This window comes from Lepisma saccharinum, chromosome 29, assembly GCF_977018435.1.
Source record: "Lepisma saccharinum chromosome 29, izLepSacc3.1, whole genome shotgun sequence".
Lineage (NCBI taxonomy): Eukaryota > Metazoa > Arthropoda > Insecta > Zygentoma > Lepismatidae > Lepisma > Lepisma saccharinum.
In genome coordinates, this window is record NC_139257.1 from 46,172,332 (window position 1) to 46,193,822 (window position 21,491).

Consider the following 21,491-nt stretch of genomic DNA (forward strand, 5'->3'; position numbering starts at 1 on the left):
TGAATCAATATTTTTATTGTCCGACACTAGAAACCTCTATGAAGTTTAAGGTGTATAATATTTGTAAGTTGAAAACAGTTTCTTGACCTTTCTATGTTATGTTTGTAAAAATACTTTATACCCAGTAAATAAACAATAAAGAAGGAATAAATTATTCTAGCACCTGACAAGATATCAAGTTACAAATTATTCCAAGTTTAGTATTATGTTCAAAGTTCAAACTTTCCTTCAGAATTTATTTAAAATCATGGACATTTGTGATGTATAATTGCACGTGATCATGGGCGTCCGGAAGGGGGGCTGTGGCCCCCCTGAAAAATGAAAGTCCAGCAAAACTTATTTATTTCACACACAATTTCATTTTAGCCACAATAGTAATATGTGCTATTTATTGCATGATCACAATAAATTATTATTTAAGCAATGTTTTTTTTAGGGAACAGCACTATTTTTGGAGAAAATGTGCCTTGTTTGCCCCCCCTTGGAAAAAATACCTTCCTTGCCCCCTCCCTGGAAAAAATCCTGCGGACGTCCATGCACGTGATACTAAGATTTTAGTTTTTCATGGAAATGAAATTATTTTATGAAGACAATGATAACCAAAGCTGTGTTAATCAATAGCAAATGTTATTTATTTTCTTTTAGACCATTCTGAATATCTGGTGCAGGGAAGAAAATGCAAGAGTGGCATTGGTTTAATGCTTCCGTTTATGTTACTTATTTTGTCTTGTAGGAATTATTTTAGTTGTGAAACTATTTTTAATTTCAGTGCAGGATATATTCTTGCTTGTGTGGTAATATTGTGTACATTGCTTTCTCTAACTCAGAGTTGTGTATGCTGATAATCTTTCAATTAAGACATTAGTTCCAGACTGATGTGATGCATATTACTCAAAAAAGTGCAAAATATTTTGTTAGCATACCTTGGTACCAGTTTCATAGTTCGGAGACACATTAAAATCGGATATTTTGTGTTTCGCATGGTTCGTACTTACCAATTGTGTATTGTGGAACATAGTTCAAGGTGCCATTATGCTTTTTACACAAAAACAAAGTCAATTTTTCACATTCTGGGTGTTTTTTTTTTATTATTATTCCTTTCTTCGATTCCAGAACACACAATATGGCAGGCACATGTTGACACGTTGTGGGTATGCAGTGTTTCAACCTTCTTCACCGAAAAATACCTACTATCATGTTTGTCACCGGTGGAAATTATACATTATGCACGGGTAGCTGACATATAGCCCCACGATCCATTTCCGAAAAGTTTAGGTTAGGTTTGGTTACATTAGGCAAGCATAGTAAAAAAAAGGGGGGGTTGAAACACTGACAGGGGCTTACGTCAACAAACGTACGCAGCATCCGGTTGTCGTAGGGCAAGCAAATGAAAGCAATGACAATTGTGCGTCTGTGAGATATTTATCTTGAAAAATACATGATTTCCTGGTCAAATATATTCCACGATGAAAGAAAATACCTCGACGAGCATTGTAAACCTTGGAGAAACTCATTTCCGTAAGTAGTTTCTTGTGTAAAATTGAAGAAATGTGTCTCCGATGTATGAAACTGTTACCTGAACATTTTCCTTTATTCTTTGTTGACACTGCAATATGGTACTTTTACACATGTATTTCTCTTTCTGCAATAATCAACACTTCAGTATAGGATTTTACTAAGTTTGCTGTGCAAGTTGTAAAGTGTTGAAACTGCATTTTGTCTTTTTCTTCAAGGTAACTGATGGAAGAAGTAACAGATGAAGCAGAAGAGAGATATAATTGCCAAGAAATCTTGCAACACAAAGTTGTTGACGATGATTCAATAGTACTACCAGTTCAAGTGAAAAAAGCTTATAAAAGTTATGGCAGGCGAGAACACATCACTGTTCTTTCTGGCCTTGATATGAAGGTAGAATGTGGACAGATGTAAGTGTACAATTCATCTGCATTTGGTGTTCTTGTAAGGATAATGTTGTTTTTGCACATAAACCAGATGCACTAAAGGAGAGGAGGGAAATACCCTAATAGTTTGATGTACACCAGTTGAATTTGTACTTTGTTATTTCAAGTTGCTTTTCTGTCACTTGAGTAACATCCATGCACACGCAGGCTGGGACTCGAACCAAGAAACATATCTGGCAAGATCAAAAGTGAACCATTGAATGTGATATCATGGCAATGTAGAGTGCTTGACACTCACTTTTCAATTTTATCAGACTTACAGAGTGCAGCTTTAACCCTTAAAGAGAAACATCGGCCTGTCAGACCTTTAGTGTTTTGTAGTTCTACAGTGTGGCAACACTGATCGAGCTACGTCTCCCCCCTCCACAGTACCTTATTATCAACCACTTGCCTACACTCTGCACATGTTACTGCTCAGCTTGTGACTGTTTGTTACGAGACACTTAGTGTTGTTTGACAACTTGCAGGTCTAACAGACCGGGTGTTTCACATTACGTATTCAATGCCAATGTATGATCAAATGAGTAAAAGTTGGAAGTGATTTACATAATACATTTTCTAAGTTTTCCCATGTAATTTAAGTTTTCAATAAATTTGAGTTATTAATCATAATTTTGCTCTTTTATTGTCTAAAAAGACTTTAAAAAATGTAAAAAATATTAAAAAATGAGGTCTCTCGGACTGAATGTTTCTAATTATGAAGTAAAGACCTATGTTTCTGTTTAAGGGTTAACAATGCTCATTTGATTTTTTTTAAATCCATGTGTTCAGTGAGTTTCTTGCATTAGTTTCCCCAAATATCAAATTTTGCAAAAAGACTGAATTTTTTTTATTCAGCGTGTCTACCAGTCAAGAAATCAACAGGTAGGTCAAGAAAGTCAAGAAATTATGCTTGTGGTCAAGAATTTTTGCAATTTTTTTTTACAGTATAGTGAATGTACATTGACATTTACCTGTACAGGGATTTGATAAAATTGAATATTTTTATTTGGAAATGGCCATTCCCCATCCAGCACGAAGTCTGAAGCATTAATTTTTACATGCATTAATAATTAAAGCAATTCTATATCTCTTCTTAAAGTGCAGCTTCAGTTTTCATCTTAACCACCCTTGTGGTAGGTGTTTTTCATTGAATAAAAATGTCTATTTCCTTAATTTACAACTATACCTAAGCAGGGGGCGATTAAATAAATGTTATGAAAAAGGGAGAAAAAGTCAGGATAAAGTCAAGAATTTTGGATTTGTTATTTTGATAGACACCCTGTTATTTCAGCAGATAATATTTCTCACAAATCTGTCTTTTGTCATTTAATTTATCATAATGTCTGTCACAAAGTTCCCAGCAATTTAATGTAAAAATTTCTACAAAATTGTGTTTGAAATTATTAGTTAAATTACACAGGGCCGCATGGGTTCTGTTGTTTTTATAATTTTGGGTGTTTTACATGCATTTGAACTTGCTGATGCTGAAACTGGCATTAGTTTTCTCACATCACGCAAGAATTTTTTGCAATTCACTATTTTTATATGTGGGTTGTGGTATGCACGTTTCAGTGCAATTGAAGTGACTGTCGCTAGATGTCATTGGTACGTTTCAAACTTATTCAACAACTAATAAAGACGAACAAGCTTTAAATACAGAGAAGTTTTGGGCATGAGTTTACAATACCGGACCACTCTCCAATTTCTATAAAATTTCGCCTACTTACTAATTTCGGTGTCCTGATGACGTAACTGTAGTTCATATTTGGCGGTCGCTTGTTAAAATTGTACATTTACGTCTAGAAATTGTAAAATAACCTTGCGATTTACCACGCTGATTGTCCCTACACAGCAATTCGGAACCATCTTTGTTTCGCAATTCGTTAATGGTCTTCCTTTATGCACAACAATCTTGCTGACGTAAGACGAGGAATGCCTACGAGGTTAGGTTAGGCCTGTTAGGTTAGGTTCCATTAGCATAAATACAAAGAAAAATTAATATTTTAGCTACGAGAACTATACCTTGTCTTGCCTGTTGATTTCTTCATGTTGGGAAAATGGCGTCTTCCGTGGAACTATTGTTCTTATGGTAAGGTTACGTTACGTTAAGAAAACATAGTTTATTTCGTTTTTTTCTCGATTTCCATACTTGACCGCCAATTATTACATGCAGATTCGTGTTCAGGAGTTCACAATTAGTGAGTAGGCGACATTTCATAGAAATTGGAGAGTGGTCCGGTATTGTAAACTCGTTCCGAAGTTTTGTTTTATTTAAATTAATTAATAAGTTTATTGCCTAAATGCTGAAAATAATACTATATAAAACATTGATATATCATTTGAAATTAATTTTATATGTAACTCTCAAAAGTCCTAATTTGCATGGTGTGGCCATGGCATCTCGTGGTTGTCTGAATAGCCCAGATATGTTTTGCTACATCTGCGGTGAATTTGTTCCCCTGATACAAAAAAAAAGGTAAAGTGCTCCCCTGTGCTTAGCACCACGCCATGAAGGTGTCCCCTGATACAGAGACAGGAAATTACAGATTTTGTAAGAAGAGCATATTACGCATATTTTAAAATAAAACTAGATCAAGATAAATCGTGGGCCCCACACAAGGTATGTAGATCATGTGTGGAATCTTTACGAAACTGGAGCACGGGAAAGCGGCCATCTATGCCATTTGCAATACCCATGGTGTGGAGGGAGCCTCAGGATCACACTTCTGTTCCTGTGAAATTGTAGGCCGAAATATTAGAAATAAGAAGAGGATAGTGTATCCCAATATTCCCTCTGCAATGAGACCTGTGTTGAACGGTCCAGACTTGCCTGTACCGACACCTCCATCAAGTCTTGAGTGTGTAAGTGATCCTGGTTCACTAAGTGATTCAATGGAAGGAAGTGAAATGGAAGATGACACGGATCTCGTGACCCTATACCGTTCACTCAAAGCGAACTCAATTATTTAGTTAGAAACCTAAATTTATCTAAAGAATCAGCTGAACTTCTTGGTTCCAGACTTAACGAAAAGAACTTGCTGGCTCGTGGAACAACATTTTCGTGGTACAGACACCGAGAAAAATAATTTGTGCCTTATTTCTCGAAACAAGATTCTCTCGTGTTTTGTTGTGATGTGTCCGGTTTGCTGACTAAGTTAAATTTTCCTTGTCTTTGAACTGATTGGAGGCTATTCATTTACTCGAATAAAACAAGTTTAAAATTTGTTCTGTTACATAATGGAATATGTAATATTGCTCATTCTGTGTCACTAAAAGGAACCTACAGCAATATGCAACTTGTTCTTAATAAAATTAAATATGAGGACCATGGTTGGTTGGTGTGTGGTGATCTTAAAGTTTTGAGCATTTTACTTGGACTACAATGTGGATATACGAAAATGCCATGTTACATCTGTGAGTGGGATAGTAGGGCACGATATTACCACTGGGAAAGAAAATAATGGCCAACACGGAAAACGTTGAACCCGGGTTTAAAGAACATCGTACAACAACATTTAGTCAGTCCTGAGAAAGTTGTACTTCCCCCTCTTCATATCAAATTAGGGCTGATTAAACAATTTGTGAAGGCACTTAGCAAGGAAGGACAATGTTTCCAGTTCATATGCAACAAATTTCTATCTACGGCAAAGTGAAAGAAGGTGTTTTTGTTGGACCAGACATTAGGAAATTAATGAATGATAAAGACTTCGAGGAAACAATGACTGTAGCTGAAAGAGATGCTTGGATAGCATTTAAAAGTGTAGTGTTGAACTTCTTGGGGAACCACAAAAGTCCTGATTACAGAGAAGTTGTTGAGAATATGTTACTTAAATTTCAAGAGCTGGGTTGCACCATGGATCTCAAATTACATTTTTTGCATTCACACCTTGATAACTTTCCACAAAATCTCGGTGAATTAAGTGAGGAACAAGGCGAACGGTACATGAGGGATATGGAGAGAAGGTATCAAGGACATTGGAGTGTTAACGTGAGGGCTGGCTACTGTTGGGCATTGTACAGAGAAACGCCAGAAGAAAATCACAAGAAAGTTAGAAAAGTTTGCAGAAGAAAGCGTGCTAAACAGAACTGAAAAATATGTATTGTGTAATGATTTTCTTGTGTGTATATTATATACTGCTATATGTCGTTTTCTATATTATATGGGTCCTTTGTGTCTGTCTATATTCATTTTAAAATAAACATGTTCATGCGTTTAGTGTGATAAGCTACTTATTCTGATTGAAGAAAAGAAAAATTATAATAAAACAGTATGCAATATTGGACAAAGCCCAAATTTTGAAATTTGATTTGTAAGAAAACCTTGCGTGATAGAGAAAAACGAATTTCATATTCGTGATCAGCATGGCACAAATAATAAAGTTCACCTATTAAACAAAAAACAACATTAAATTGAATTTAATTTGCGGCCCTGTGTTATCAAAAAGTTTTAAAGAATATTTATAAATCAAGAACATCTCACACAGTATTGCAGGTTTATATTGAAATGCAGTGGATTAATGCTTGTTCAGGATCACCAATTTTACAATAGTGTAATTATATGCAGCATAATATTAATACAGTTATTTTTAATTCTTTATGAACATGATTAGAAAATGTTTCATTTTCATTAAGAATAAAAGTCTGATTGCATGAAAGGATAAAAAAAATAATAACTTGAGAACTCTTCATTAATATAGTTTGAATTGTATCTGTTGCTAATCATAGCTGGAGTATAGAAAACTTATTCATGTAGAACTCTTTTCCGTAAACTTAATGTGTTAACTCTCCCCTGCATATACATTTATGAATGCTTAATTTATGTTAAGCAAAATATTTCCAACTTTGCCACAAATGAGGAAATACATGGCCTAAACACAAGAAATAAAGATAAACTTCACATAAAACACTGCCACCTTAACTTATGTAAGAAAGGTCCCTTAAACTCTTCCATAGATCTCTACAATAAACTACCACAAGATGTGAGGAAAGAACCAAAATTGATGATATTCAAGCACAAGATAAAATCAATGCTTCTGAAGCATGTTTTTTATTCTATAGCTGAATACATGGAAGCGACTTTTACATAAGACAAAATGTCTATAATGTAGTATACAAAAAAAAAGTAAAGTGCTCCCCTGTGCTGAGCATCACGCCATGAAGGCATATAGGGGGTGTGGGGGTAACGCCCCACACTTTCTTGATCCGGTCGTGACTGGGGGTGATGTGATCAGCATCACGCCCCTGACTGCCTTTACCCCCCAGGGTTTCCCCCAGGTACCCAATGTTATTTGACGCTGGGTGGTTGCCGGGGCCGCTTCCAACGTTAGAAAAGTTCCCGGATTTGAACTGACTGGGGATCGAACCTGGGACCTTCATCATGGTAGTCAGACGCGTTACCGACTGAGCCACCGTGGCCATAATTTAGTATACTCACATATTATTCTTGTAAAATTAAATGTCAATTAAAGATGGATAATTAGTGTCACCTAGAAGTAGGCTGTAATGTGCTATATCTTCTCATGTTATATTTTTTTTTGTGATTTTGATGTAATACCAGAGTAAGACCCAATTTTTTTACAATTTTTGGCTATGTATTTTGTATTTGTAAAATCTACAACCTTAGTGACAATGAAGTTCAACCAGTCACAAATATAGGAGTGCGTTGTGAAAGAAGGAGAACACATGCATATGCTGAACATATTTTATTCAACAGGCTACATGGAACAAAGGAAAACATAAATTTCCGCTGCAACGCAGCAATGTATGGTGTCCACACAAAATAAAACATTTTCGTCCATCTACACGTGACATTGAAGTCCGACCACTGTTAGAGGGGATGCTGTTTACCATGGTGTGACGCCGCCCCGTCGGCGAATAACTGTGGCAATGCGTCGGGGCATGCTGCGGAAGAGTCATTCAAGGTATTCCACATCGATGCGGTGCCATTCCTCCTGCAGGCAGGCGATAAGAGCAGCCACTGTCGTGGGTCCCCTCTGTTGCACACGTCGCTTAAGAACACGCCACACATTCTCAATGGGCGAGAGGTCGGGACTCGATGGTGGCCATGGCAGAGTTCGCACGTGATGGCGAGTCAACCATTCTCTTGTCAGCCACGCTGTATGAGGCCTGGCATTGTCATGTTGAAAGATGAGATGCCGCCTGTGGAACAGGTGCCTTCGCACTGTGGGAAGATGCCGCTCCAGTATGCGTGTATAGGCTTGTGCATTCACAATGCCCTCACAGACGTGTAGTGGGCCAACCCCAGATGCCGTCATGCATCCCCATACCATCACTGGTGCAGGTTTCTGTACCCGACGTGCATAACATTTTGCTTCATTCTGTTCCTCCTTCTGACAAATGACTGTTTTCCGTATTTTCCCGTACACAACATTGAAAATGGATTCGTCCGTCCACAAAACCCTGTTCCACTGCCGAAATGTCCATCCCCGGTACGTTCGTGCCCACCGTAGTCGATTGCCTTTGTTCAACATGGAAAGGAAGGGTTTACGTTTCGCCTTGTACACTCGGTAACCGCATCGCTGTAGGTAACGGCGAATGGTTCTGGTTGACACTTCAATGTGAAAGCATTCTCGAGTCCACAGTCGTAATTCGGCCACAGAAACATGATTGTTGGTCTGGATATAGCGCCTAAATATCCGTAGGTCACGCACGCTCAGCAGGCGTTTTCGACCAGGGGCCTTACCTGGCTCTGTAGTACCCGTATTTTGGTGGTGTTTGATGATGCAGTGGACGGTTGACTTGGGTAAGTTCAGTTGGCGCCCTATTTCCCGTTCACTGAGTCCATCCCGTTGCAACTCCACCACTCTTCTCCTCACGGTGTTGTCAATAGGTTTGTCCCTGGCCATGGTGATGATGCACTGCGGTTCCTCGGTGCACAGCACACGCTTATATACAGCGGACTCCCTTATCGTGTCCGTGACGTCATGCTTCCGTCGAATGCGCCACTATCTGGAATTTTCCGTATGGGTCTGGTGCCTGGTCGAAGTTCAATGTCACGCGTATAGTTCCCCGTTTTCGTTCTTTACGTGACCTTGGGTGCAACATGCTGGGATCACGATTCTTGCCTGCTCACACGCCTCCTCTTACACACATGCGTCACTTCTGCGGGTCACCCATTCCACCGCCTATGCCTCTGTGCATTTCATCACGTATTCATTTCTGGTCGAACTTCATTGTCACCAAGGTTGTATTAATGTAGTATTGTATTGTAATGTAAGTATCGACATGTCCTATATTACCATGTACTGTAATTTGTACACACCGGTAGTCCTAAACTAAACTAAACTAAACTAAAATGCTGTTTAAAGAAGCAAACTGCTTCAGTACTGAGTGAGGTGAGTGTACCATTGCAGTTATGGGCTTCTGGGACCAAGTGGAGCAGGGAAGACAACCCTCATCAGCTGCATTCTGGGCTTAATAAAGCTGGATGCTGGAGATATTCTCCTCTACGGTGTGGCTCCAGGTGATCCTAGGTGTGGAATTCCAGGATGTAATGTTGGCTACATGCCGCAGGTAAGTTCCTTTTATGTGCTTATGGCATGAGTTATTTCTTTAAATAAAGTCACCCTATCAACCAAACCAGCATAATAAACAATAATCGGTAATCAGTATTGCATTTCATCTGATGTACAGTCACAGACACTTCTGGATTGTGGCTATTGCATTGAAAGTCAATATAATCATTACAACCTAGAAGTGTCCGTGACTGTACATGACATAAACACCACACGCAATGGGAATTTTATAGTCAAAAAAGTTTCTCGTAGTTTTAATCAAGCTTTATGATCAGGATAGGCTAATTTGAACTGTACCTATATCCAAATTACTGTACAATGCACCTGTATCAAGGATCAAACCTGGGACCCCTTGATTACAAGGCAACAGATTTGTCACTATGCCATTGGAGAATCACACTCCCAGTACACTATTCATGAAATTGTGTTAGCTGCCCGTAAGGTCTAGTAATTAGCACTTTTTAGTTTGAAAAACCAGAAGCCAGTAAATTTCCCTCTGTATTTCCAAGTTATACATTTGTAAATGTATGCCAAACTGCTGAATGAAAATTATCATCTCTGTCTTCTGCCATGTTTTTATTTTGTGTATTATTCATGAACATTTTGAATGCTTGAGTACTAGAACTGAATCTGGATTTGATTGCAAATACTTATTTTAAATTTAGTGTAAAGACAATTACGAAAATAGAATAAATGTTTTTTTTTTATTTTTAAATGATTGTTCTTTTGATAGGAATTAGCTCTTTATGGAGCCTTCACAATATATGAAACTTTGCACTTCTTCGGTCGTGTTTTCGGTTTGAAAGTGGTATACATTGTGAAGAGGATCTCCTTCCTCCTGGAGCTACTGGATCTTCCCAATGGTTCTCGTTATGTGAAGAATCTCAGGTAATTTCAGTATTGAATTATTCTAGTGTGCTTATAATTGACATACCAGGTGGTTATAATTAAAGTGACGGTGTTCAGGCTGTAATGAGAGTAGCAGTCTGAAACTTCGTAGATATGCTAATGAAGCAATGCACTCGCGAATTATGCAAAAAGAAAAATAGTTCCAATTCTCGCCACCAGGGTAAAAAATGGCGCTGTAAGCAGTCAAAACTTGGTATAGTTACAGGAAAAACACTATAATACGCAGAAAACAATACTCTTTGTAATAAAATATCGCTACAATTTCACTATTCGAATTACAAGAACATTACTAAAGGAAAAAGCAACAAGCGACACAAACAACAACCAGGGAGCTCACACAATGGTTAGGCAATGTCCCCGACTTTGACGTCAGAGTTACGAAAAATTCCACGTTTTGACTGCTTACAGCGCCATTTTTTACCCTGGTGGCGAGAATTGGAACTTTTTTTTTTTTTTTGCATAATTCGCGAGCGCATTGCTTCATTACCATATCTACGAAGTTTCAGACTGCTACTCTCATTACAGCCCGTGCTGTACCACTCTGAACACCGTCACTTTAATTATAACCACCTGGTACATTACATATGGTAGCCACCATGTTCCACAGGCTAAGAGATATTCACATGAATGAGTAAACATATATGTCAAATATTTACAGCAGAATTAATCAGTTTTCTGTGAATTGCATAATTCACAGGAAATTCTGACTTCAGAAAGTGATGCGTTGGTAAATAAACTCTAAATTTCCCATTTTACAGTTCATTTAGCATTATTTCGTGACAAAACAGGGTAGGAAAATGCACATCAAACCTTTCAGAAACATGAAAAATTAACATTACAATGCGTTATTTAACATTTTGTGTTTTCGTCAAAAACAACATATGCATGACTCTACTGATATCTAAGTGCAGTTATTTCTCGGGAAGGCTTTTTTCTTCTAACATAGTTGGTGCTTTTGAACCCTTTTAACAAATTTAGTTAAAATATAAGATTTTGTAGTACTACTTGCAAATTTAAATGTGTTTCTTTCTGTTTTGTCTACACATAAGATGTGTTCCTTTCTGACCTAGTGGCTTCTGAAGCAACCAAATCAATATCAACTTGTTATTTCGACTCATATTTTGATTCGTCAGCTTCACTGCATCTGATAGTGCATGACAAGCACCTCATAGCTTAAGCCAGTTCAAATTGTGTTCAACAAAGAATTCTGGAATGCGAATGTATGAGCTTATTTGCATCTGGAAAGTGTGCAACGTAAAAAACTGACATTTAGTGTACTGATGCTGATAGAATTATTTTTTAGTGGAGGGCAAGCAAGAAGAGTGTCTTTTGCCATCGCCATGCTGCATGAACCTTCATTAATGATCCTAGATGAGCCTACAGTAGGAGTGGACCCTTTGCTCCGAGAAAGGTGAGTGCTCAGATATCAGCAGCATCAATCGTGAAAAGAAAAAAATAATTTAATTACTATACTCTGCCCCATCTTTCTCTGGAGCAAGGAAAGGAAAACAAGTCTCTGTGCAAGTAGTGACATGAGACGGTGTCCACCAATGAACATGCTAGAGGGAGTGGGATTGCATGGAGGGAAAAAGCAACTGCAGTTACCAGCCTTCGCAGCAGTGTGTACTGCTTCACTCTGACCACTCGATTCCCGCCCCCCTTCTCTGCCGCTATGCGCAGCCTTGTTCCAGAGATAGCGGGGACAGAGTACATGTAATATGATCCCCAATATTAATTTCATGGAAGAATATTATGATGAGAATTGATTTTACAAGACTTTTTTTTTTAATGTCTTGACAAGCTGTACTTGACTGTAAGAATATTTTACATGAAACTGGTTGAATGGCATTTTAAAGTTTCAAAGCAATACATAATGTTTAACATTTAGAACTGTTTGGAGTAATTTTGAGAAACTTGAATACTCAAATATGAATCTCAGTAACTGCATGAAGTAGAAAGGATCTTGGCATGAGCACCAAGTGATGTTAGCTCATTCCTAGCAAATCAGTCAGTTGTATATCGTAATAGTTATATAACAATTTGCACAAAAAGAAAGTTCAAAAATAGTTTGTATGTCAGTTACAAGTGAAATTGAATTGATAAATGTTAAAATAGTCAGTCAAATGTACGTATATTAGCAAAAAATAGGAATAGGCCAAAGTGGTACTGATACTGGACAATCGAGATACACTGGTATACCAGTTTTATCAGCAAAATTTCCAATTCTGTTCACTGGTAGTTATTTTGTGATCATCAAAGCGAAATTTTTTGAACCCTGCTTTTGTAAAATAAAATTCTAATGTGCAACTTCTTTTTCTAAGGCAAAATCCACCGTAGTCATACATTAATTGAGGAGGTACCAGGTGTGCCGGTTAATAATTCTTAATTTCATCGCTGGATGGCGCTGGAAGCAAGGGTTGTTGCACAGTCTCCACTGTTACGTCAGTGTGTTGCCAGGACAGTACCTGTCAAAGCACCGTGGATGTGCAATCGAGTGCGAGTGATCGTGATATTGGGTTTGTGTGGGAAACATGTTGACCTTCAAACCAAATAAGGAGCATGTGCGGCACGTCCTGCTTTTCTTGTTCAATCAAAAGAAAAACGCGAGTGAAAGCCATCGTATCCTTGTGGAAACGTACGGTGACAATGTCCGAACGCAAGATGCGTGTGTGCGTTGGTTTTGACGATTCAAACGTGGTGATTTCGATTTGAAAGACAAAGATCACTCGGGCCAGCCGAAAAAATTCCAAGACTGAATTGCAAGCACTGTTGGACGAAGACGATATGCAAATGCAACAACTGGCAGAGAAGTTAAATGTTGATCGCCAAACCATATCTGATCGTCTTCATGCCATGGGAAAGATCCAGAAAGCAGAAAAATGGGTCCCACATCATCTGAACGACAGACAAATGGAAAAGTGAAAAACAGTGTGTGAAGTGTTGCTTTCTCGGCATGAAAGTAAGTCTTTCTTGCATCGGATTGTGACTGGGGACGAAAAATGGATCTACTTCGGGAACCCAAAATGCAAAAAGTCATGGGTTGACCCAGGACAATCTTCAACATCGACTGCAAAACCAAATCGCTTCAGAAGGAAGACAATGCTGTGCATTTGGTGGGATCAGAAGGGTGTGGTGTACCATGAGCTTCTGAAACCAGGTGAAACAGTGAATGCCATTCGATACCGTCAACAACTCATTAATTTGAACCATGCATTGATCGAAAAGTGCCCAGATTGGGCAACAAGACACGGAAAAGTGATTTTGCAGCACAACAACACCTCATGACACACAGCGAAAAGCGTCAGAGACACCATTTCTGCATTTGGCTGGGAATTCTTGCCCCACCCACCATACTCACCAGACTTAGCCCCTTTGGACTACCACTTATTTTCATCGATGTCTCACTCACTTTCCCAGCAACACTTCAACAATTACGAAGATGTCGAACAATGGTTTGCTGACTGGATCACCTCAAAATGTGAATGATTTTTCTGGAAGGGCATCCACAATTTGACGGACAGATGGGCACAATGTATAGCTAGCGATGGCGCATACTTTGAATAAAGCATTTGTTACCTTTCTCCCCAGATACACCTGTTTTCTTTCGGATCAATTAAGAATTATGAATCGGCACACCTGGTACATGAATATGTTGTTGTTTTTTTTTTTTCCATTGTGTAGTCATTATTGGTAATAGTAAATTTGATATTGGTTCATCCTTAGCGAAATTTAATACTTCAGAGCCTAGGAAATACAATACATAGAAAAATTTTAAGCTTCACAGTTGCAGTTACTTTTGGCTTGCATTTGTTTTTGTGCAATTTCAATGTATGGAGTATTAGGTTTGACTGAAATAGCTTCTGTAGTGAGGCAGTGTGTGCTGGAAAGTCAAAGCCTCTGTAGTTGAAATCCTGGATAGATGTTTCTTTTTGGTTGTTCCGTCATCTTTTTCATGTTCATCCTCAATACTGCAATTAACCGATAGGTTGAAAAGTGGCATAAAATATGCAAATTACAATATAAATAGAATACAGTTCAAATACACCCCTCAATGAGTTTGGAATATTGTTATATTAAGCGATAGGTTTTGATTGATCGATTGATTTGGTGCTTTTAAGTCCATTTTATGCACAGTAAGGCTAATCGGGACTGAACCTGAAGTTTAAAGTGGAATCCGAACCTCTATGTGCCTCCACCGGGACACTTTGATTACAAGGTGACGATGATTAGACAATAGGTGATAGGCAGGGTGGCATATGTCAGCGAAAACACGAGAACGTGCAGCAGACAGATACCATGCGTTGTTGAATTCCAAGATCTTGCCTAGCACGTATTGCCTAATGTAACAATATTCCAACTTTTGTGAGGAGTCTAGGTTATGAAGTGGGAGAGTATTGGTTCATATTTAATGACTGAAATCCTTCTTTGGTAAACTACGTTTTTAACATTTGTTCATAAGTTCCTTGTACACATTACAATATTAACTTCTGTTCTCAGGATTTGGAAACATCTTCTAAAGCTTTCAGAAGGAATGTCTACAATAGTGATAACAACGCATTATGCTGAAGAAGCGAGATATGCTCATCGGGTAAACAGATTATTTTATTAATGTGGTGACATTTCTCGAACTTCTAGTTTGTATTACCAGATACAATCAATTCGAAAGAAAGACACCAGCACTCAATTACATGTAGTGTCTCATGATACAAATGAGTTTGTGAAATGTCACCACATTAATATGAAAGACTATACTACTTATTTATAATATTGAATACTGAATAAATTGTAATTTTCATTGCAAGGCATAATATTGTGTCACATAATTATTATTATATTCTTATTCGCATGTTTTTCTCAGAAGAAATTAGTCGATATTGAATTGATATTAGGTACCGTCCTCAGTGGCGGCTCGTGGTGAACCAAAGTGGAGGGGCGATAGCTCACAAATTTGCTCTATTGGTTTGCTATATTTTACTTCACCTTTTGTGCCACATTTGGCTAATTTGCGAAGATGGAGATGAGTGATATGATGAAATTGATGAATGGACACTCACAAACATCCATGCCCAGGCCTGGATTCAAACCCGGGACTCCTGGCGTCGTAGCGCGATGTGCTAACCACTCCGCCACGGGGACCGGCACAAATTTGCTCTACTAGTAATGTGAGTTTAAATGATGAATTTTGTATAACAGCCAACGTGATAATAAATTGATACGTCCGTGTTTACCGAATATCATGTTTTACACGTTTGCACATATTATAATAAATTAATAATTATTTAACAGTAATCCGAAGAAGATGGAAGAATAAATAGAATTCTAACAGATTTAGTCGTTTAACAGAGGGGATAATTCAGAAGAAAGGATATTAAATTTTACACAACTTGATAAGCGCAATGACGAATATTTACGTGCATTGATAGTAAAAATTTCTAGTAAAAAAGTTACACAGATAAAGTTTCCTGTCCAACATGACTATTGATATGTGAAATAGGGCACCAAAATAAATATCTCACTGGAAAGGTTATATCTGCGTTACCAGAAGCTCTAAAGTAAAAACTTCAAACTTACCAAAAATCTTCAGACATGTTTGTAACTGAAATTCATCCTTCTGTCCTTCAACGCGAAATATGCGAGTGAACTCACGTCCTCCCTTCTTGGACACTTATTCTAGGTAGATTCAAATTAGGCCTAGGTTTTTTATGTTTATTTTTTCATTAGAAAAACTTCTCACCAACAATTTCTCCACACTGTTCATCGCGAAAAATGCACAATTACAGCACACAAGTACCGAAAAAGCTTCACTTTTCCATGGAAAACGAAGAAACAAGGAGTGTCAATACTATCGTCTCCCCATCCGGTCGTTTTATTGCTTCGGGGTTGCCAGACAATTTTGCCAAATTTTAAGAAATTTGTAATTTACAGGTTTCTGTAGCGGCGAGTTTAGATGACGAGTTTCTAATTTATTTAACATCCGCCTTGAAAAGAAATTGGACAACTTTGTCACATTATCAGGAATTTTTTCAAACGTGCTAATCAAAACATGTAATTAAATCTACATGATGTACTCCACATCATTGTAATCCAAATGTACTTTCCACTAAACTCAGAAAAAATACAACGCATATATACGATAATTTTGCGTGTAACAAGAATCTATAGCCGACTTCCATGGCTAGCATACCGTATTACAAAGCCAGGGCTCCTGGGTTCGAATCCCGGCATAGGTATGTATGTTCTTTGCGAGTGCCCCTCCATCAATGTCATTATATCATCACTCATCCTCATCGTAGTGATTACCGAAAAGTAGCAGAAAGCGACGGTAAATAACAAAAATCAAGCAAGACTCTGTAAATTTTCAGTTACCGATATTTTCTTTCTCATTGGAAATTGCGTTATTTATTGCTCTACTCTTATGTCATAAATGAATAAGATTATGGAATGCAGAATAATTTTTTTCAACGGTTGGTAATTTTCTTTCTTATGTTAACTTCATTGCTTCTGGCAACTCTTCATTGTTTACCGTTCTCCTGAGAGAGGGCCAGTTTCGCCTGGGGGTGGGTTTCGGACGACAAACCCTCCGTCCTCCCAGGCGCAGATCCCGCGCGTGTTATTCCCACAGTTCCCTCGCCTCTTACCCCTCGCGACCGCGCCTGAAAATGCTCTACGTCTCGTAAAGTGGGAGGACGGCGCCCCGCCAGATTTCTCTCGAAGTTCCGTATTCCCCCGAACGGTGGCATGCAAACTTCGCAATTGTCGCAGAAGAATGAATGCAGAACCGACTAACCAACGATCTATAAGCAATGGAATATTTGCAATTCAGACAATGTAAAAGCTAATATATAAATGTTAATGTGATGTTTGTTCACTTGTGGTTACACATTGCAGTGCATCGTCCTTATGAGCGGCCGCCCCTGACTGTTCTATTACAAAATGTTTGTGCCATTTCATAACTTTTAACTATATTAACAAAAGTTTCTCCTGGGTACCAAGCATGTTGAATGTTTGAATGCTCAATTCTGATTTTCCAAGATCCTGAGCTTTGAATTGTTGTTTTAAGTCCACTTTATGCACATATAGGCTAATTGGGACTGGACCTACAGTTTAAAATTGGATTGGAACCACTATGTGCCTCCACTGGGTATCAAACCTGGGACCCTTTGATTACAAGGTGAGGGTGCTACCACTGCACCATCGGGGAGGCCTAAGATAGCACACGTGTTTCATTGTGTTTGTTTTATCATCATTGTGATTAACTCAGAGAGGTATAAGCAGTGTTAAATAGTCAACGTCTGAAATAACAGAAAGCTAATTCAATAGGTGAGTGTGATCATCTGTGGTGCGAGTTGTTCCAGGCTCAATTACTGGCGGGAGCACCAAAAATGTCGGTATTGACCCATCGTCCTGAGGACAACTGGAAAGCTTCTTGAAAGTAATAGTGGGCTACTGTCTTAAATGCCGGAAAATAACAGTGATGGGACTAGATGCATTGATCACGTGACACGAAAAGCTGCTTGGCTGGCCCTGGCTCTCTCAGGTCTGTTGTGCAATGAAGTTTTATGTTAACCCTTTCCAGTCCAACTTTTCTGCCACCTGCATACTCCCCAGCTCTTATTTATTTTGGACGGGATAAAGGTTGATGGATTACTTGTAATTAACCTACAGTTTTGAAAGAGAGAAACATAGACATGAGCATGCCTGATAAGTTTATTATCTATTTTAGGTTCCATAAAATATTTAAAATATTTTTGTTTATAATATACTTACGAGGAGGTACCCAAAAAAAAACTGGAATCATAAAGTTGCGTGGATTATCGATGTAGTTACGGCTTGTGCCGCTAGGTGTCATTAGTATGGGATATCTTGCATCAATCTGCAAGTTGGCATTATTCTGTGCTGACCGGTTCGTTCGTAGTGTAGCATTGTTTGTGGTGTTGCAGCAAGAGTCTGGCAATTTTTGAGTGATTGTTGAGATGGCGGAACACAAGGAGCAAAGGACCTGTGTTAAATTTTGTTTCTTGTTGGGAAAAATGACTGCTGGGACCGTTGCCAAGCTTTTAATGAAGCTGCTTTGGGAAAGACACAAGTCTACGAGTGGTTTTCCCAGTTCAAAGATGGCGACATGTCAACTGAAGACTTGCCAAGGCCTGGCCGTCCTTCGACAGGCAGAAATGAAGAAAACATTGGAAAAGTTTGAGATGCCATTAATGAAGATCGTCGAAAGACCATCGAGCAAATTTCTGAAGAAGTGGAGTTGTCCTGGAGTGCTTGCCAGCGCATTTTAACTGACGATTTGAAGATGAGACGGGTGTCTGCTAATGTGGTTACTGCACCATGACAACGCCCCAGCCCACATGGCCCATGTCAGTGCTACAGTTCTTGGCAAAGAACAACATGCTGTTTGTACCCCATCCCCCGTACTCACCCCATTTAGCACCCTGTGACATTTTTTTGTTCCCGCGGATGAAGAGGAATGTGAAAGGGAAGCGATTCCAATACGTCAATGAGGTCAAAGACATTACGGACAAAACCTTGAAGACTATTGCACCAGAGGAGTTTCGAAACTGTATTCAACAGTGGGAAAAAGATTGGGACAATTGCATTAAAACACATGGGCAATACTTTGAAGGTGACTAGAGTAGACACGCTTACCTGAATGTACCTACAACATGTACATGTACAGTCAAAATAAAACAAGGTGACAAAATTACAGGTTTTTTTGGGTACCTCCTCGTACATGCCTCCTCTCTGCTATTTTTCCTACTAGCACGACCACACAAAAACAAACACATGATCATCGGTTCACATCAAAACACATGGCCTGCCTAGAAACAGGCTGTTGGCTAGAGTCCATATTACAGACAGGCTCCGACAGCAGAGCAGGCAAACAAATGAGAGAAGAAAAGTGTCTGAGACGTCTTCTAACATCGGAGCAGAACAGGAAAATCATGATGTCAGACAAGGTCCAACATAGGATTGGAAAGTTTTAATTCAATATGCAATTCTGATTCTTATCCTGTGCTGAGAGATTGAAAATTCTACTTTGGAAAACAAAGAATAAATTAATTTTCTACTCCTGTGTAAATTTTTAAAAAAATGTGTGGTTGCAACTTACACATCTGCTGGAAACTAAATTCTCAATGCTCGCCATATATGTATGAAGTTGAATGAAGAGGTGTTTCTTTTGGTAGGTTGGTTTCTTGCGAGGTGGTCGAATGGTGGTTGAAGATTCTCCTGACGCTTTGATCATTGAATTCTCAGTCACAACTCTTGACGATGTGTTTCTGAAGCTTGCTCGCATGGAAGGAGACTTGGACAAAGATGTGAAGCCAGGCCCTGCAGAGAATGCATCTACATGGAGTGTGAAAGAGTTGGAAGTGAAAACGTCCAGTGGCTTTTCCAACAAGGTAGTGTAATCATGAATTTTATTATAAAATCAAAAATGACAGCCTTCATAGGGTGATGTGTTGTCAGTTTGTTAGATTCTATCAGGTATATACTTTCAAGGGAAGGCCAAGTTTTATGCTGTGTTTTTGACACCGGTAAATGGGATCAATATCTCCTGACAATTTCTTTTACTTGTCTTTTCTTTGCTATCATTATTAGAGGCATGCATATTTCGTTTTTGACGAAAACACGAAATTTGAAATAACATGCTGTAATGTTCATTTTTTATGTTTCTGCAAGGTGTGAGGTGCATTTTCCTACCCTGTTTTGTCACGAAATAATACGAAATGAACTGCAAAATGCGAAATATACTCTTAAACACGAAATTTACCGTTTATATACCAACGCGACACTTTCTGAAGTCTGAAGATTCCTGTGAGTTATGCAATTCATGGAAAATTTATTAATTCTGCAGTAAATATTTGAATTTGATTGATTGATTTAGTTTATTTTACTTTGCGTTTATAAGTTTATTTTGTGTAATAAGTGCAGTTTTTAAATCAAATTTAGAATTATATTCACAGTTTTAAAACCAAAATGTCATTTTATATAACAATTTTGATGTGATTATTCACTGCTATAACACCGAAATTTTATTTTATTTTCCGCTTTTGAACCCGAAATTGATTCTGTTTTTGTACCGAAATTTTGTTTTTTTATTTACCAAAAATATGTGCCTCTAATCATTATGTTATTTCAGCACACCTTTGTTGAATTGTAACTGCTAATTATTCCAGAAATACACATTATTAAGGAAAGATAGATAAGAAATATTGATAATTATGTCGATAATATTTTATTAGTTGACAGATGCTCAAAATTTCTCATTTTCAAGTTTGTTGTGAAACGAAGGAAAGTTTTATGAAGCCATTTACAGTTAACCATTTACATTTTTCTTTTGTATATGGTTGATGGACTAAATACTCATAAATGCAGACACAACTGTATGTAATTTATATTAATAACTTGTGATGAATGGAAAACCCAAGAAATGTGTTTTGAACAACTTAGAAACACATACTAATCATCCTTGTTTCTTTTTCTTGTTAGTTTTTGTGTTTTAAAATTTATGTCTGCACTGATCCTATATTGTATACTTAGATTAATTTTATTAGAGTATTTAAAACATGATGAAGCTCTGGTATTGAATTTTGTAATATTCTAATTAAGATCAACATTAAATGAATTATGAACAATTAAACGTTCATTTTGAGTGCCTTTTCCACTATGCTTTTTAATGAATGTAATGTTTGGAAATTATTTAATCAAGAATGCCATCAAAATGTTGAATAAGTAAGAAAGCGAATTCAATTAACGTTTGTTTAATTGTTCTTAAAATGATTACTTTGGTAACACATATAAATATGGTAAGTTTAATGTAACTTTTCTGATTTGTTTCCCTTAAGGAACAGTCTTGTCTCTTTCAATGTTTATCAAGAAATCATGTATTGGCTTTGATATGGAAGAATTCAATTGTAAATGTTCGCAACATTGGGTAAGTGTGTCTTGTTCAAGTACTATACATTGTGCACATAAATAATTTTATCTTATTAGTGGCATTACTGTAATCTAGAAAATAACACTGCTATTTTTTCCACCTGGTCAAGTAGCTCCGGCACCCACCCAGCATCTTATAAAGTGGATACCTGGAGGAAAC

At 37.8% G+C, this 21,491-nt stretch overlaps 1 protein-coding gene across 4 annotated transcripts in view; it reads left to right on the plus strand.

Moving 5' to 3' along the window:
• LOC145981341 (ABC transporter G family member 23-like) overlaps positions 1-21,491 on the plus strand; it is a 27,042-nt gene continuing 5,551 nt past the window's right edge. For 3 of the 4 annotated variants that reach the window (XM_083114558.1, XM_083114557.1, XM_083114559.1), the window contains exons 1-8: positions 1-63; positions 1,734-1,925; positions 9,317-9,476; positions 10,212-10,366; positions 11,691-11,798; positions 14,885-14,975; positions 19,579-19,794; positions 21,241-21,329. In XM_083114558.1, the coding sequence (XP_082970684.1) occupies positions 1,741-1,925; positions 9,317-9,476; positions 10,212-10,366; positions 11,691-11,798; positions 14,885-14,975; positions 19,579-19,794; positions 21,241-21,329 (1,004 nt within the window). In that variant the 5' untranslated portion in view covers positions 1-63; positions 1,734-1,740. The remainder of the gene's footprint in view (positions 64-1,733; positions 1,926-9,316; positions 9,477-10,211; positions 10,367-11,690; positions 11,799-14,884; positions 14,976-19,578; positions 19,795-21,240; positions 21,330-21,491) is intronic. The other variant, XM_083114560.1, reaches the window with a different exon arrangement.